Source organism: Macaca fascicularis, chromosome 15 (assembly GCF_037993035.2).
Source record: "Macaca fascicularis isolate 582-1 chromosome 15, T2T-MFA8v1.1".
NCBI lineage: Eukaryota > Metazoa > Chordata > Mammalia > Primates > Cercopithecidae > Macaca > Macaca fascicularis.
Window position 1 is genome coordinate 4,471,380 of NC_088389.1, and position 18,661 is coordinate 4,490,040.

General features: G+C 51.3%; 1 protein-coding gene across 4 annotated transcripts; it reads right to left on the reverse strand.

Annotated features, from left to right (window-relative positions):
- Positions 1–508: 508 nt before the first annotated feature.
- Positions 509–7,924, reverse strand: LOC102131557 (ficolin-2). 4 transcript variants are annotated; one of them, XM_045374229.3, is made up of 8 exons: positions 7,813–7,924; positions 6,144–6,257; positions 5,415–5,460; positions 3,253–3,284; positions 2,668–2,795; positions 2,131–2,260; positions 1,462–1,596; positions 509–863 (listed from the first exon to the last, which is right to left on the reverse strand). In XM_045374229.3, exons 1-8 carry the CDS (start codon positions 7,910–7,912, stop codon positions 616–618), a joined length of 933 nt encoding a protein of 310 aa, XP_045230164.2. In that variant the 5' UTR covers positions 7,913–7,924; the 3' UTR covers positions 509–615. The 4 variants fall into 4 exon arrangements, with proteins under 4 accessions (XP_045230164.2, XP_045230163.2, XP_005580537.3 ...); XM_045374228.3 differs by having other exon boundaries at positions 2,668–2,819; XM_005580480.5 differs by having other exon boundaries at positions 3,253–3,285; positions 5,407–5,460.
- Between the last annotated feature and the right edge of the window lie 10,737 nt (positions 7,925–18,661).

Genomic DNA, 18,661 nt, shown 5'->3' on the forward strand with positions numbered 1-18,661 from the left:
TTGTATAACCACTCTCTCCATTTTGATGAGGGAGTCACAGGCACACTCTTGCTTTGGCTTGTGAGGAAGTAGCGAGCAGGTCCCACGAATACCCAACAGAGCGGGCGACAGGAAGCCTGGGTGACGGGGGTGAGTGGGCAGAGCTGCGGCTGGGAGGCTGGGGGCCTTGGACAGGCAACAGCATCTCTGATTGCAGGAGAAACCTCCTCTCCAATGCGCCTTCTCACTTCCCCACCATCCAGCTCACAGAGAAGCCCAGATGGTCGAGCCCCAGGAAGGCATTTAGCCTGCCCAGGGACCAGAGCAGGGCTGCACTCTGAGCCCATCATAGCGTCAAAGTCTTGTATTTGCTCTTAAGGAAGGTTCCTGCTGGCATGGTCAGAAACACATTCTTACTTGTTGCCAAGGAAAGACAGAGGTTTGAGGTGAGTTAATGTCACAAATCTGGAAGGGCCGATTGTGGAAACAGCAGGATTTGAACCTCTTCCGCACAGCAAGACAAACGCAATTTAGAATCACGACATGTGTTTCTTTTAAAAACCCTAGGGCCAAGCTCCCAACCCTACCCCCCACCAACTGTGTGTGGAGGCGTCCTGACCCTGAGGCCGGCCTGGGCTAGGCAGGTCGCACCTTCATCTCTGACACCTTGTAGCTGTAATTGTATCCTTTCCCCGACTTCCAGTTGATGCCGTTTGCAAAGCTGTCGTGAGCCCCCCTGAGGTAGCGACCATTCAGGTTTGACACATGGCAGGTTCTATACCACCAAGCTCCCTGATATATCACAGCACAATTTCCGGTGTTAAGGTCATTGTCCTGGTCTTTGGTGGAGAAGGAGTGGTTGTTGTGGGATGTCAGGGAATCACCTGTGCAGGAGGAAATGTGAGCATCATTACAGGCAGTAACATCGTTATAGGCAGTATAAGTCTTTATACCTGAAGCCTGGCCTGGTGTGTCCTCCATGTATGGTTAATCAGGTTGTGCACTGCACAATCCAAGAAGTGCAATCCGTGACTCCAGTGACTACTACCCTGCTGTCGGCAGTGGTCTTGGCAATTTGTCTTTAGGTCTAGCCCTGCCACCGAATGTGCACTATTTTATTTCACAGAAGAACAGGAGGCAGGGGTCGGGATCATCATTCTCTACTCCGGATTTCACCATGGCAGACCCCTTCCAGCCACACCCCACAGAGATAGCAGCTGCTGTCGTGTGCATAGGTCCCTGCTCTGCAGAGATTTCCTTCCTACCGGATGTCCTTGCTGGGGTTTCTGCAGTCATGCGCTGATGTGTCCCGTGACCCCCCACGCTACACAGAGCGCAGACATTAGTGTCTGCATGTAGAGACGGACAAACCGGCTCAGAGGTGAGGCCTCTTCCGCAGACTGCCAGGACACTGAGCACGCTCTCTCCACTTCCCAAACCCCCTCAGAAGCCCAGGCCGCACAACCCCAAGCAGACACTCACCCGCACTGCCCTCCGCAAAGGCCCCCAGGACCAGATTGTACTTCTCCTTCTCGTCGGCCACCTTGAATGATCTGTACTTAGCAAACTGGTGGTTGTCCTCAAAGTCCACCAGGTCTACACGGAGCTCGCTGGTTCCTGTTACAGGAAGGTTTCAGGGTCCCAGCAGAAGGACCCTCTACCTTTAGACATGGGAGCTGGGGATCTGGGGCAGAGCCTGGAAGGAGGTCTGGACTCCATGGAGGCAGAGGGCAGAGAGCACCGCAGCTTCCCCAGGGCCTGTGTAGCTGTGACCCGGCAGGGTGAGCTGAGCAACAGGGCGAGACTCTTGACTCCCAAATCCTAGCGGATTAGAGGCAGAGTTGGGGTTGGGCCCAAACTCCACTATGGGGCCGCTGTGTCCTTCCTTCCCACTCTCAGGGTCTGAGATGCTAGTGGGGCCAAGACCAGAAGAGGCTTTCAGCCCAGAGCTCTACCCTCTCCTGTCCTGATGCCACCAGAGCCTGCGGCAGGGGACGCAGCCCTCGGAGGTCCCAGTGCCACCCTGAGTGTGCTCAGGGCCCACTCCCCTGTGGGCTAAGAGGCGCTTATGTTCCAGGCAGTCCAGGCCTAAGGGGCAGGGGCACCCCCATTCAGGGCCCCCTCACCCCCAAGCCCCAGCAGCGGCCCTACCCTGGGCGGTCAGGGCGTGGATGTTGTCGTTCCCCAGCCAGAACTCCCCCAGCCGACTGCCAAAGCCCTGCTTGTACGCGGCCCAGTCCCGGTAGAAGTCCACGGAGCCGTCCACCCTCCGCTGGAAAACCTGTGGAGGAGCCAGGGGACGGGAGCCAGGCGGGGCAGGCCGATGTCCCACAGCACGGGGGACCCGCCCTCCAGAGGAGCAGCATTTGTAGTTGGCAGAGCATCGCAGGCTGGGGTCCCCAGCACGCCCACCTGGTCTCCTCACAGACCCCACGGGATGAAGGAGGAAATGGGGGCTCAGAGAGGGGAGGCAACAAGTCCCAAGCCACACAGCAGGAGAGCACCAGGCCCCTCCCAGCCTCCCCCACGGCCTGGACTTTTACCCACGGGTCACCTCCCCCATCATCTCTGTCCCCGACCAGGGGAATAGAGAATTCCAGAGCGTGTTCTCCGGCCAGGTGTGCAGCCTGGACTCCGGGTCTCCCAGGCTGACCACCTCTGCCCAGGGCCCCTCAGTCTCCCACTCACGGTCCAGCCCCCTCCGTCCGTGTCCATGTCACAGAGCACAGTCAGGGGCCGGCAGTCAGGCAGGTAGATGGTGTGCCAGCCGCTCAGGAAGTGCCCTCGGTCTAGCAGGTCCTTGCAGGTGCGTGGGCCTGAGAAGAGAACCCAGGCAGTGGCTGCAGGACAGGGGCCTTGGGCAGGGCAGGGGCAGTGGGAGGGAAGCCCAGGAGGGAGGAGCAGGGCCATAGGCGTCTGTATGAACAGAGCAGAACTCTGAGGCCTAGAGAGAGACAGGGCCACACAGCTGTGATGGCCACACCCAGTCGGCCTGACCCTCCCACCTCCCAGTGTCACCCCCACCTTCGGCTCCTGGGCTCCCGGCCTTCTGGGGTAGATTAGAAGATAGGAGAAAATTGCCATGAAATGTATGTAAGTTGTCTGGACAATATTTGTCACTTCCTTGAATAATTAGAGGACAAGGAAACGGGCAAGCAACCATTTTCTTTTGTTCCTATTTGTCACTTCATTCCGGCAGTGGCGTCGTCTGACCCTGAACTTCCAGACAAGAGCAGCCACAAGCCGTGGGGGCAAGTGGGGATGGCCAGTCACCTGTCAGGCACGGCTGGGGCTCCCCAGGTGCTCCTGTTCGTGGATGAGAGAGGACACAGTTTGGAAATCAGAGCCCTTCAGCCCCCACTGGTCCACGGACACTGCGTGGAAAGTGGAGACCATTTTCTGGGCCTCCCCAGGAGGAGATGGTATGGGTCCAATCAAAGAGTCCCTGACCCTGCTTCTGTTGACCAAATTTTTCTTTCCCTCGAGGGTTACCTACACTGGCCCCTCCACCCCATGCACCCCTTTCGGAGGTCCCTGGGGAAGGAGACGCCACCATTCCAGAGACTGCTGAGGTCTCCACATGCCAAGTAGAGGGAGCCTGGATCTTCAGGGTTCTCTTGAGGTCCCAAGGCCTGCAAACAGCCCATCTTGGTGGACACGGTGATATGATGGGGGTAGGGTTGTTTGGGGTCTGGGCACCAACCCTGCGTATTTTACGTTTAGACACAACCCATGACTGAGCCTGGGGTTTGGTGAGTGTAGGGTGGTCTTATCCTGAATAGGTCTGTGGGTAAAGGTGAGTGAGTAAAGGGAGCTTCAATTTCCGACTGCATATTTCCCTGATTCTTCAAAATATTCCTCAAGAAAATATATCAGGAAATTCTTTGTTTTAAAGCAGAGAATTTCTAGTAATTCTGTATTTGGAGCTTGTTGGCATGGTTCTCCAAGCCATCTGGGGTTGATCCTGGTTTTTGAGCAGAGTCAGGAGGAGGGGACAAGACAGGGCCTCGTGCTCAGGGGACAGAGGCCAGGATTGAGTGGGTCACAGAGGAGTGAGCAGACACTCCCATCCCAAGACCATTTCCACTTTAGAGGAACAGGATTTGGCCTCAGACCCACCCTCAGGGCAGATGCTCCTGCATTGAAAACCTTCCCCTACCTGAGAACCTCTTCCCCCATACAGACAGCCCCCCACTAAGAACCCCCCCCACACTGCAAGTCCCTCCCCCAATAATCAGAACCTCTGCCCATCCCAGAATCTCTCCCCCATACTGACAGCTCCTCCCTCCATGCTGATAACACCTCCCCACAACCGGCCCACCAGGAACCCCTCCCCCAACACGCACCCCAAGAACGTCTCCCTACACCCCCAAGAACCCCTCTTCTGACACTGAGAACCCAGCTCCCACACTGAGGACCCCACTCCCCCAAACTGAGACCCCCCCACACATACATTGAGAACCAGCTCCCATACTGAGGACCCCACTCCCCCAAACTGAGACCCTCCCCCACACATATTGAGAACCAGCTCCCACACTGAGGACCCCACCCCCCCAAACTGAGACCCCCCCACACATACATTGAGAACCAGCTCCCATACTGAGGACCCCACTCCCCCAAACTGAGACCCTCCCCCACACACATTGAGAACCAGCTCCCATACTGATGACCCTGCCCTGGACTGAGCCCCAGGAGCCCTGCCTGGGCAGGCGTTGGCTCCCGCCGGAGGACAGTGTCGGAGAACAGTGTCGGAGGACAGTGTCGGAGGAGGGCGCCGGAGGACAGCGCCGGAGGACAGTGCCGGAGGACAGTGTCGGAGGACAGTGTCGGAGGACAGTACCGGAGGACAGCGTCGGAGGACAGTATCGGAGGACAGTATCGGAGGACAGCGCCGGAGAACAGTGTCGGAGGACAGCGCCGGAGGACAGTATCGGAGGACAGTGTCGGAGGACAGTGTCGGAGGAGAACAGTGCCAGAGAACAGTGCCGGAGGACAGCGCTGGAGGACAGTATCGGAGGACAGTATCGGAGGACAGTGCCGGAGGACAGTATCGGAGGACAGTGCCGGAGGACAGTGCCGGAGAACAGCGCCGGAGGACAGTGCCGGAGGACAGCAAGAGAACAGCGCCGGAGGACAGTGTCGGAGAACAGTGCCGGAGGACAGTGTCGGAGAACAGTGCCGGAGGACAGTGCCGGAGGACAGTATCGGAGGACAGTGCCGGAGCAGAGGACAGTGCCGGAGGACAGTATCAGAGGACAGCGCCGGAGAACAGTGCCGGAGGACAGCGTCGGAGGACAGTGTCGGAGGACAGTGTCGGAGGACAGCGCCGGAGGACAGCGTGGCAGCCCCAGAAGGGCCGCCCACATTCCTCTGCAGCTGGGTCTGGAAGAGCCTCAAAGCCCCTCCTCACTCTTGTCCCCTCCTTACCCTTGGACCCAGGTGGTCCTGCCTTCCCAGGAGGTCCAGGGGGGCCGCGTTCTCCTGCAATTTCCAAAGACACTGCCTTGAGCAAAACTCCCCGGCCCAGGATCAGAGGGCCCACCCTGGAGCTGGCAGCTGCCATTTCCAATCATGACCATGACCCTGCTCCTGCTACGATGTGACTGTGGCCCCGCCCGGGCTTGCCCATCCTGCACCAGAAGGTTCTAGACCCAGGACCCAGGCCTCACGGGGCTCTCCTGTTCACTCAAGGGCCAGGAGCTGGAAATCCAGAAACCATGGGTGGAATCCTGGCTCTTTTCTTTCCAAGTGTGAGAACAGAGGGAAATCCCTGGACTCTTTGAGCCCCAGTTTCCTCATCTGAGACAGGCGGAGAAGAGCGTCGTGGCCTCCGGGTTGAGGTGGGAAGGCGGAGGGACATAGAACTTAGAAGTCGTGCCGGTGGCCGAGCAAAGCTGGAATTGGATCAAGGACTAGGAGACAGAGCTACAAAAGCGTGTCCAAATGTGAGCTCATGAAATAGTTAAGAAAGATGCTCCCTCCATTCCAGAACCCTGTTGGGCCCTAGAAGTCAGCTCTGCTCCTGGCTGTAGCAGGGACCCGACCCAGGCTCTCGATCCAGGAACCATGGGGTTGGGGGGTGCCCAACTCAGCATCTAATTTCAAAAAGAGCAAGAGCCAGTGCCCCCCGCCATGCCTGGCCTCCTGATGCGGCCCGCACCTACCTCTGTTTCCATTGGTGCCTGCCTCTCCCTTGGGCCCAGGGGCCCCGGGCAGCCCCGGGCAGCCTCGGAGAATGGTGAGCTTGTCAGAGCCCTCCAGGCCCACCACCTTCACCTCTGTAAAAAACACAGGTGGCCACTTAGTGTCACCTGGGCCTGAAGACTCCACTGAGCCACAGACACACCACTCAACTGAAAGGCACCTGCCACCTTGGTGACATCAGGACTGGGCAGATGGCTATAGCCACAGCCACCTCCCCCAGCTGGAGGGTCACCTGGAAAGGAGGTTTTCCTGCTCTGGTGGCCACTTGGTCTGTCCTCACCTCTCGGGCACTGGTCAGGCAGGAAGGTGATTTGGGGCAGAACCCTGGCCTTGGAGGCTACCCTGCCCGAAGGCAAGCCTTACTTCCTCAGTACTGTGTGTCCTGAAACAAGTCCCTTAACCCCTCTGAGCCTCTGTTTCCTTACCTACCTAGGGGTGCAGGTTCATTTCAGCTCCTACCATTCAGGGTAGCATCCTAATCTCGTCTGTTCTGTAATCAATATCGGGTGAGAAGGACAGGGAGCGAGGGCTACCATCGCGACTCCCACGCCTGATTTTGGAACAGATCTGAGAATGGATGGGCTCCTGTGGGTCCACCTCGTTCCTCCACAGAGGGAGGCGTCCTTCAAGGACACAGAACAAGTTGGTGCAAAACTAGAACTGGAATGCAGCTTTGTTGTTTTTAGATAACTCAAATTCAAGTTAGTGTGTTATGAAAATAACACGGGCTATTATTTGATCATTTAGAAACTCTAGAAGTGTTTAAGGAAGAAAATAAGGCCACCCTAACCCCACCACTCCACAACAAGCCAGCAGGAGTTTCCAAGCGAATTTCTGCTGTTGCTGGCCTGTGTCACACTTCACTCCACTGACTGCTTCTTGAATGTGATGCCAGCCACAGCACACCCCAGATCTCTGTGTCTCGCATGCGTTCCAGAAATCCCGACACGGATCTCTGCAAGCATCGGGAGCGTCACAATTCCTGACCCTCCATCCCAGCCTCAGGTGGATGAAGTCAGGACCTGACTCCAGGACCTGCATTTTCAACCTGCCCTCCCATGCATTGAAGCCCACGGTTTGGCACCGCAGTGTCCTCTTGGGAGCCCCGAAGGAGGTCCAGAACTCATGGGGACAATGCCACCTTTATTGTGCCACATCAGGGACACCATGGGAAATGTCATCTCCAGAGCCCAGCAGGTGCTGGACGGAAAGGTCCCACAGTGCTGGTTGCTCATCCCCGCCTGACACCTTGTCTCTCCGTGATGGTGATCATGGCAGAATATCTGACTGGTGTTTGTCCAGCTGGCACCACAAGCCCCCCCTCCCCACACAACACCGTGACTGCGCTTTTTACGCTTAGAGAGGGACATGTGGCCCAGGGAGGGTGGAAACCTGCCTCGGTTTCCATTATGGGACGGCAAGCAGAAGAAGCCCCATTTCTGAGATGCCACATCCATTCAGGGCCTCTGCATTTGTTCCCATAAGATGAGGTGTGCAGAGCTGCTGTTTTGCTGGACGATGCACCACATGGCCTGGTGCAAGGCCTGGAAGCCAGGAAGCCACCAATCACGAAGCTGCCAGCTTTCAGGGACGAGAAGTTTCCAACAAGAGGCCCTGGAGTGCCCTTACCTGGACAGGTGTCTGCCGCCTGGACAGCCCAGGCCAAGCCCAGGAAAGTGAGCAGCAGGGTGGCAGGGCCCAGGACCCTCACAGCTCTGTCCAGCTCCATCTCTTCTGGTCTTTGCTTCAAGAGGTCCCTGCGCTCTTATAGGGCTGGAGGAGCCGGCCTCCCTCAGACTCCAATTTCTCATCTTCCGAGTGACAGCCGCTTCCTCTCCATGGGCTTGGTGACGCCAGCAGGAGGTGCGAGATCATCTCCAGGGCTGCTCCCTTCCCCCCCGCTCCTTGGGGATACCGTGGGGACTCTCATCCCTGCAGGGGGACGGTCTCTTTCCAGGGAACAGGCTGACTTGCTTGTGGCCTTGCGCAAAGCCCGGGCCCATCCTCCCACCTTTGTTGGGCTTTGAGCAGATGACACCATGAGCTGAGAATGGGGAACAAGGAAGGTTTGCTAAAGACGTTCTGCTTCAAAGAGGTCCCTCGCCCTTATCCAAATACCTAGAGTCCTCGTGGCCGGAGCTGGTCATGGACCACGGGTGTGGGCCTTACATAGTAACCCTCACCATGCCATGAGCAGACTTGGGACGTTCCTCAGGAGGCTTGGAAACTGCCACTATGAGGTCCAGGCAGGCTGCCAGGGTGAAAAGGAGAGGAAAATGCCTGTGTGTGTTCACTGTTTCCTGGGGCAGTATGTAGAGCACAGTGGCACACACACAGGAGGGAAAGGACAGAAGGGTGGGGAGCCTGGGGGACTATGACCCAGGTGCACGTCTGAGGGGAAGACCTTGAGGGTGAATGCGGGGGCTTAGCCTGTAGGGAGGATGAGAGGAGGCGAATTTCACTCCTAGGGCCCAGGGAACCGCCTGAGCCCTGAGGCCAGGCATCCCACCTGTAGGATGGCTGTGGACGTCAGTGGTTGTATTCACCTTTTGGAGAAGAACTGGCCTGAAGGTGCACTCTCACCTGGCACTGAGCCAGGTTAGAGACAGTAGCAGGTGGGGCCCCAGAGGCCGTATACTTAAAGTCCCCAGAGACAGAACCGGCACTGCACCTCCCATTACCACCACCGCACCCTGCTACCTGCCGCCATCGGGATGCCGGGGTGCCTCCTCCCTTAGCAAGATCAGTAGAAGCCCAGCAAAGTCATGCAAGAAACAAAATCCCATTGGATATTCCTTCAATGCCCATGGAGATGTGTGGTCCTGAGATTATGACTAGTTAAGACCCCCCCCTCGGGTTCCATGGTGTTTAGGGCAGACCTCTCAAGACTTAAGGCTATGCCAGATACAGATGAGGTCCAGGGATGAACCTGGGGAAGACACAGGCTCATGGAGGTGCAGATATGGAACCGGGGAAGATGGCTTGGAAGCGTCTTCCTCAAAGTCCTGAAGTCACCTGCAGAGGAGCCAGGTCCCCGGAGCTGCCCAGTGAAACCCCAGCAGCCAAAATTTCAGGTCCTTAGGCAAGTTCCTTTACTGCATGCTATTTGTCCTTCTTAATAGAAGCATCTTTCAAGCCTGGATGACTTATAATTAAGTCTAGAAGGCTTTAAAAGCTCAAAGATATTATATTAATATTTTAGCGTTCAGAAATCTAAAAAATATGCTGTTTAAAGTACTTGTAATAATCAAGAGAATTTGGCCTATTGGAGTGGGTACAGGGTAACTTCAACAGAAAATGGTCACTTGAGTAATTGATTTGACAGAGTGCATTTATGCAGAAACCTTACTGAATTCATATAAACTATTGAATCCGTTTATTGGAACTCTGAGTTTATCACATGGTGAATTTAAACGATTACATTTCTAACAGTTCATATTCAGAAGAATTTTTTAAAGTTAGACAAGGTACTAAAGGATGAATGTGGGTATATTAAATGTATAAATGCGGTAACAATGTTTGAAGGTGTTTAGCTAGCTAAGTTAGGGAATGGACCAGGAATTATTCACAGGTTCCTTATACGTGGTTATTAAAAAGATAGAATAATAAGATTTATAAGTCACACTTTAAAAATGAAGGCAGAATGCAGCTTTTAAAGTGCAATTTTTTTTTTTTTTTTTTTTGAGATAGAGTTTCACTCTTGTTGCCCAGGCTGGAGTGCAATGGTGTGATCTCGGCTCACCACAACCTCCACCTCCCAGGTTCAAGCTATTCTCCTGCCTCAGCCTCCTGAGTAGCTGGGATTACAGGCATGCACCACCATGCCTGGCTACTTTTTGTATTTTTAACAGAGACGGGGTTTCTCCATGTTGGTCAGGCTGGTCTCGAACTCCCGACCTCAGGTGATCCACCCACCCTGGCCTCCCTAAGCATTGGGATTACAGGTGTGAGCCACCGTGCCCAGCCCTAGAGTATGATTTTTAATAAACGGAAATAATTAAATTTGAATTCATTTTAGAAAACAAAGGAAGACCTGAAAAGTCTTCGGTGAACTCAAAATTGCCCACAAATGATAACATACAAAAACCAAAGCCCTCACAGGCACCAGTATAAATGTTGGTGGGGGGTGCTTCCAGAGGTCACGTCACTCGTTATGGGCGAGGAGGCTGAGGCCCGGAGAAAGGCAGAAGGTCCTACAAGGCACATGGCCAGTCCATGGCTGAGCCGGCATCCAGCCCCAGCTCCTCAGGTCCCACCCCAGGGCCTTTTCTACCCCCCTGTGTTAATCAGGATTATTTTAGAGGGATGGAACTAATAGGATAGGTATATATAAAGAGGAGTCTATTAAGTATTAAATTATAGGATCACAATAGGCTGTCTGCAAGCTGAGGAGCAAGGAAAGCCAATCTGAGTCTCAAAACTAAAGAACTCGGAGTCTGATGTTCGAGGGCAGGAAACATCCAGCACGGAAGAAAGATGTAGGCTGAGAAGCTAGGCCCATCTCACTTTTTCATATTTTTCTGCCTGCTTTTTATTACTGGCAGCCGATGAGATGGTGCCCACCAGACTCAGCGTGGGTCTGCCTTCCCCAGCCCACGGACTCAAATGTTCATCTCCTTTGGCAACATCCTCTCAGAAACACTCAGGATCAGTACTTTGCATCTTTCAATCCAATCAAGTTGACACTCAGTAGTAACCATCACATCCCCCTTCCAGAAGTTTCCCTCCCACACAAGCTACTTCTGTGCCTGAGCCCAGGTCTCCACCCTCAGGTTGCCAGCTGTTCTAGGGCAGGTGATGCTGTGCAGAGGAGATGGACCAGGCAGGCATGGATCCTGTCTGTGAGGTCTCTAACGTGACTACCTTCTCACAAAGGCCAGGAGGAGAGAAATGGAGAACGCGGCCATGAGACTCTTGTAGCAGACAGCAGTGGCTTCATGTTTCCAGAAGGTAAACTGTGATAGTGGAAAGAGATTTACTACAAATTCTAACGCGGCCACTGAAATCACAACTTTCTACAGATTCCAGCCATGCAAAGTGTGTTCTCTGACAACAATGGAATTAATTAGAAATCAAGAAAAGAAGTGTGTCTAGAAAATCCTCCCAAATATTTGGATACTAAATAACATTCTTCTAAATAAGATATAGGAAACAGAAGAGGCCAAAGGAGAAATTAGAAAGAATTTTGAATTGAATAAAAACAAAAAGGCAGTAAAATACAGTTTGCATGGTGTTCCTAAAGCACTCCTTGGGAGGCAAATTACAGTGTAAAATGCCCACTAAAAAGGAAGAAAGGCCTCAGGTTAACAGCCTCTGCTTCCATCTCAAGACTAGAAAAACAAGAGTAAATTAAATCTGAAGTAGAAAGAAGAGAATGAATAATAATGAAAAAAGGCAGAAAATCAATACAACCTGAAGCCAATTCTTTGAGAAGGTAAATAAAATTTATAAACCTCTAGTCAGACTGAAGAAAAGAGAAAAAAGAGAGAGAATGCAAAATATCACTATTAGGAAGAGATCGATGACCTCACTGCATCTTCTACAACTATTAGGAATATAAGGGGATATTAAAACACTTTAGCACCAATATATTCAACAGCAGAAATGAAATTGACAATTTCTTTGAACCACCAAAGTCACTCAAGAAATACATAAGTCGAACAACTGGGGTGGTGGCTCATGCTTGTAATCCCAGCACTTTGGGAGGTCGAGGCGGGTAGATCACCTGAAGTCAGGAGTTTGAGACCAGCCTGGCCAACGTGACGAAACCCTGTCTCTACTAAAAATACAATAATTAGCTGGTGTGGTGGTGGGCACCTGTAATCTCCGCTACTCAGGAGGTTGAGGCAGGAGAATCGCTAGAACGCAGGAGGCGAAGGTTGTGGTGAGCCAAGATCACGCCATTGCACTCCAGCCCAAGTGACAAGAGCGAAACTCTATTTCACAACAAAACAAAACAAAACAAAACTATACATATAAAATAAATTGAAATTGTAGTTAAGCCTTTATTTTTATTATAAAGAAGTTTATCAGGATAATGTGGTACTGATGTGAAGGTAGACATATAGACCAATGGAACAGACAAGAGAGTCCACGAAGAAATAGACAGTCTGCAGAATAGACAGCCCAGCAAAAAAAATCTCCAGGCCCAGACAGCATCACTTATGAAATCTACCAAATATTTAAGGAAGAGATAATAACAATCCTTCCCACATTCTTTCTGAAAATCAGAAGGTTGCAACTACTTCATCACTCATTCTATGAGGCCAGCATTTCTCCAATAGCAAAAGTATATAGAAATCATTGCAAGAAAAAAGTAACTATAGACTGATAGCCCTCATGAACATAGATACCACAATTGTAAGCAAAATTTTAGCAAACTGAACCCGTCTATGAAAATAATGTATCATGAGCAAGTGAGGTTTCGCCCAGGAATAGGATGTTTGTTTACCACTTGAAAATCAATGTAATTCTCTATCTTACCAAATTAAAAATGATATATGATAATCTCAAAAGAAACAGAAAAAGATTTGAACATTTTCATCCATTCTAGATGAAAAAAGGCTCTCCAAAAATAAAGAATAGGAAGTATTCATTTTCTATCATTGTGTAAAGAATTACCACATATTAGCAGCTTAAAAGAACACCTGTTTATTATCTCATAGTTTTTGTGGGTCAGGAGTCCATGCACAGTTTAGTGGGGTCCTCTGCTAAGATCTCAAAAGCAACAATCGAGGTATGAGACAGGGCTATAATCTTATCTGTGGTTCACCTGGGGAGTGGTCTGTTTTTAAGCTCGTTCAGTTGAGGGGCAGACTGCAAACCCTTGTCATTGTATTAATAGGAATTGAGGGATCCATTTTCTTGCTGGTTTTTGGTTGGAAGATGCCCTTTATTCCTAAAGACTACCCACAATTCCTGTCCCATGGGGTTCCCCAAATGGTCACTTCCTCCCTCAAAACCAACAAGGGAGTGAGAGACTCCAGCAAGACCAGCAAGATGGGAGATACCATCTTATGCAATAATCACGTGCACATAATCACATGCACAGCTTCCTCTTTGCCGTACTCTGTTGGTTAGAAGCAAATCACAGATTCTCTCTACACTCAAGGAGGGTGGGGGCTGGTGGGGACCAGACAAGGCTGTGAGCAATGAGATGTAAGGATCCTGGGGGATGCCCTGGGGACTGTCTACCATGGAAGGAAGCTTGCTCAAGGGCATCCACAAAAAAACCCATAGTTCACATCACGTTGAATGGTACAAGATGGAATGAATGCAATTAGAACAGCCAAGAGCAAGAGAAGGCGTCCACTCCCACCATTTCTACTCAGCAAGGTGCTGAGGTCCTCAGCAAGGTACTAGAGGTCAGTGTCACTGGCAAGAAAAAAAAGTCATGCATGTTAGGAAAGGAAGAAGTAAACCGTCTTTTTGTATTTAACACATGACATGATTCTGTAGAAAATCTGATCAAATCTGTGAAAACTCTACTAGAAGTACAAAGTGAGTTTAGTAAGGTTGGAGTATATAACTTCAATATATAAAATCCATTTTTTTTTTCAAATCACTAATGAATAATCAGAAATTAATTAAAACACCATTTACCATGGCATTGAAAATATAAAATACTTATGGATAAATCCAACAAAATATGTGTAAGACCTATTCAGAAAACTACAAGATATTGTTGGAAAAAATTAAAGATCTAAGTAAATGAGAGATTATACCTAGGTCATGGATAGGAAGATTCAATAATGTTTAGCTGCCTAATCTCCCCATATTGATCTGCAGATGCAACACAGGCCAAACAAAAATCCCAGCAGCTTCTTAAATGCAAACTGAAGTTGGTTGTAAAATTTATATGGAAAAACACAGGATGTAGCATACCAAAACATCTTAAATAAATAAATAAATAAATTTGAGGGGTCAATACTACCTAATTTTGAGAATTATTATAAAGCAACACTATCAAGAAAGTGGTTGTTTGGATGTAAAGGCAGACAAATAGAACAATGAAACAGAATAGAGATTTTAGAAATAGACCTACATGGATGTGGAAATTGATATTTGATAAAAGCACAAAGGAAATGTAGTGGAGAAAATCTAGACTTTTCAATAAGTGGTTGTGGACTAATTGAATATGTAACAAAAAGAACATTGATCCCTACCTCACACTATGTAGAAAAATGAATTTGAAATAGATCATAGCCCTCAGTGGGAAATAGAAAAGACAAAACTTCCAGAAGAAAACATTGGAATTAGGCAATGATTTCTTGGAAAGGATACTAAAAGCATAATCTCCAAAAGCAAAATATTGATTAATGGATTGTATCAAAATTAAAATATTCTATTGTTTGGGCTGGGCACAGTGGCTCCTGACTATACTCCCAGCACTTTGGGAGGCCGAAGTGGGCAGGTCACTTGAGGCCAAGAGTTTGAGACCAGACTGGCCAACATGGTGAAACCCCATTTCTACTTAAAATACAAAAAATTAACTGAGTGTGGCGGCATACACCTGTAATGCCAGCTACTTGGGAAGCTGAGGCATGAGCATCACTTGAACCTGGGAGGTGGAGGTTACAGTGAACCAAGATTGAGCCACAGCACTCCAGCCTGGGTGACAGAGCAATATCCTATCTCAAGAAAAAAAAAAAGTTCTGCCATTTGAAAGGCTGTGTTAAGGGAATAAAAAGAAAGCCATAGTTCAAATGAAAATCCTAGCAGCCCTACTTTTGTACAAATTGAAGAATCAACTTCGATTTGTACAAAAACGGGGCTGCTGGGATTTTCATTTAGACTGCATTGCATCTGCAGATCAAATTCAGGAGAATAGGCAGCTTAACATCACCGACTCTTCCTAGCCACAGACTCAGAGAATATATTTGCAAATTGTATGTTGCAGGCTGAAGAATGGCCCCAAAGCCCATCGACCATACGTGGCAAAATGCAGATGAGATGAAGGGTCGTGACCCGGGGAGATGATCCTGGCTTCTCTGAGTGGGCCTGATGTAATCTCAAGGGTCCTTCTAAATGGGGAACAGTAGAGTTAGGGTCAGGGAGGAAAAGGAGGCAATGAGGACAGAAGCCAAGGTTGGAGCCACACTCTTTGCAGATGAAGGGAGGGGCCATGAGTTATCATGCAGCAGTCTCTAAAAGCTGGGAAAGTCAATGAAGCAGATTCTCCTCAGAAGCCTCCAGAAGGAACCCAGCCCTATCGACAACTTGATTTTAGGCTTCTAACTTCCACAACTGTAGAATAATAATTTTGTGTGATTGTAAGCCTCTAAGCTTGTGGTAATTATCTTACAGCAGCAATAGGCTCTCATGCATCACATACAGTTGATAAAGGAGTAGTACTCAGAACACAGAGAGAACTCTTCAAACTCAGTAAAAACAAAACTAACCCTCGAATTAGGAAAACAGGCACACGATGTGAAAGGATGCTTCACTGAAGAAGAGCTATGGATATATAGCAAATAAGCCTATGAAAAGATGCTCGACATCATTAGTCATAAGGAAAATGGAAACAAAACGTGATGAGACGTCACCACACCCCTGTGAAAATGGCTCAACCTGAAAAGACTGACAATACCCAGTGCGGACAAGGATGTGGAAGACCAGCCTCTCTTGCACTGCTGGATGAAGCAGGGCAGCCTTTTTGGAAAACCGCTTTGCAATTTCACAAAAAGCTAAAAACATACCTGCTGATATGGTTTGGCTGTATCCCCACCCAAATCTCAAATTGTAGCTCCCATAATTCCCATGTGGGAAGGACATGGTGGGAGGTAACTGAATCACGAGGGCGGGTCTTTCTTGTGCTGTTCTGGTGACGATGAACAAGTCTCACGAGATCTGATGGTTTTATAAAGGGGAGTTTCCCTGCACACGATCTCTCTTGCCTGCTGCCAGGCAAGACGTGACTTTGTTCCCCCTTTGCCTTCTGCCATGATTGTGAGGTCTCCCCAGTCATGTGGAACTGTGAGTCCACTAAACCTCTTTCCTTTATAAATTACCCTGTCTTGGGTATGTCTTTATGAGCAGTGTGAGAACGGACTAATATACCTACCGGACAATCCAACAATTTCCAAGCCTGGATATTAACCCAGGAGAAATGAAACCATATATCTACACAAAGACCTGTGCACAGAGGTTCATAGCAGCCCGGTTTGTCGTGGCCCCAGCTGGAAGAAACCTAAATGTCCATCAACACCGGAATGGATACACAGCTGTGGTCCATCCACACACGGAGTGTGACTCTGCTGAATGGATACACAGCTGTGGTCCATCCACACACGGAGTATGACTCTGCAGTGAAAGGAAACGAACCGCTGTGCACAGCACAACATCATGACCCTTAAAATAGGTCTGCCGAGGAGAGGAAGACAGGCAGCGGAGAGTGGATAGGATATGATTTCACTCATAAAATATCTTAGGAAAACAAGCTGTAGTGACAGAGACAAGTGCAGACATTGCCTGGGGACACAACGAGTGGGGCCGGATGGGGCTGGAATTGCAATGAGGAAGCGTCTGGGGGTGATAGATCTGTTCCTTGTCTCAACTGTGGTGCTGGTTTCACGGGTGCATCCTCTGTCAAGCGACTCAAGTTGTACACTTCAAAGCCTTGTAGCTTATTCAACGTCAAGTACACCCCTGTAGGCTCTTAGAAAAGAAACTCCTACGGGACCCAGAGCATAAGCTTTCTGATGGCTCTCGGGGGCCTTTCGTTTCAGGCAAGGGGCAGCCAGGACTCCTGCCCATCACAGTCCTCCACCTGCCCACAGACCCACATCCTCCCTCTTGGCACTGGGTTCCAGAAGGAGCTCGGGAGGGGCCGGGCAGGGAGCCCAGTGCCCACTCTGCACAGCTCCCTGGTCCCAGAGGGTCTGGGGCCCCAGAGCCAGAGAGAGGCGAAGAACAGAGGAGTGGGTGTGGGCTCAGCACGCGATCACAGGGGAAGGAGCACGCAGCAGCAGCACAGCGCTGCCCCACTCCTCTCTACTTCCTGCCCTTTTCTTGGTCAGGATGACGAGGTGACCTGGCGAGTGGGACCCTCGAGATGCCAGGCATGTGCCCCCCATCAAACTGCCAAGCAGGAGGACACAGGGATGGCCCAGACAGTGGCCCCCAGACCAGGATGCGGTCAGCGATCCCAGAAACCACACGCCATGAGAACCACACTCAGAGGCCAAGCTGTGGGAATCCATGGCAGAGACAACCCATTCCACCAGTCCTCAGAGCTGAACACCGGGTTGGACAAGGAATACGGTCCTGCCTGATTCGGATCACACGTTCTGAGTAAATTGTAGAAGAGGGGCAACCGTAATAACACCCAGGCCTGCCCACTCAGGGTCTTTCGTAGTGCTCAAATAAATACATAAAAATACAAGGCATATTAGAAAATAAAACACGCTTTGGGCAAGGAAACTAAAAACCATGTCGGCCGCAGTGGGAACGGGGTCGCCCGGCTCTGGAGTCAGAGGGCAGCGCCTTTGGGTGGGGAATGGAGAGAGGGCACCACCGAGCCCAGTTCTGGTGCTGGAGGAGCCCTGTGCAGTGAGGATTCTGACCCACTTAAGGGAGGAGGCTCCAAGCGCACAAGCTGCCTTCTGCCAGCTTCCCTCCCGCCTCCCTCCCACCCCACCTTCGTCCTGATACCTCTCCCTCCTCTGGGGCTCGGCGTCCTCTCCCCTCCCCTGGGAGCATCTGTGATGACTCAGAGTCTGGGGGCTCACACCGTGCTCTCCGAGTCCCCCTTCCTTTATCACAGCACAGCAGCTGTGCGATCAGCGGTGGGTTGGCTGTCCCCCCGCGGGGCCGGGCTCTGTGCTCAGGGTGGGGTCCCCCTTGCTCACCGTGGCTGCTTGGGGCTCCGTACGGGAGGCACCCAGGGCACCCCCGAGAACGCTCATTGCTGCTACTCAGGCACGGCCTCCCTCCACGGAGGTAACGTGGGCTCGGCACCCCCCAGGGGCGCAGCTGAACTCAGAGGCCAGGTGGTGGAGTGGCAGGGAGTGGCAGGCGTCAGGACCCCCAGGGTGAAGGCTGGGGCTGGGAATTTCTGGGCACCCCCTGGCCCTTGCCATTCCCAGGTCTATACTCAGCCCTCCCAGTGAGCCACGGACCCCTGCACCCACACTAGGGCCGGGTGGACAAGGCTCCAGGCAACGGAGTCACAGCCGTGGGGCTGCGAGACCTGCTGCCTCAGCGGGGACAATGTGCTGGCGGCCGCTGTCTCCCACACGGAGCTGCGGCCAGAAGAACTCGGGGAAGCCGGCATCCAGTGTCCCACGGCACGGGGTTTGCCAGGTGCCACCAGCCACCTCCACATTAACTCCTTCAGGCCAGGATGTCCCTTGGGCAGAGGAACCCTGCCTAGTCCAGGAGCTGTCCGCGGGGGGAGTCCAAGAGTAGACAGAAGGACCACCAGAGTCAGATCCGATTCATCCTCCCAGGCATGGGGCAAACCTACCCCATGTGAAGC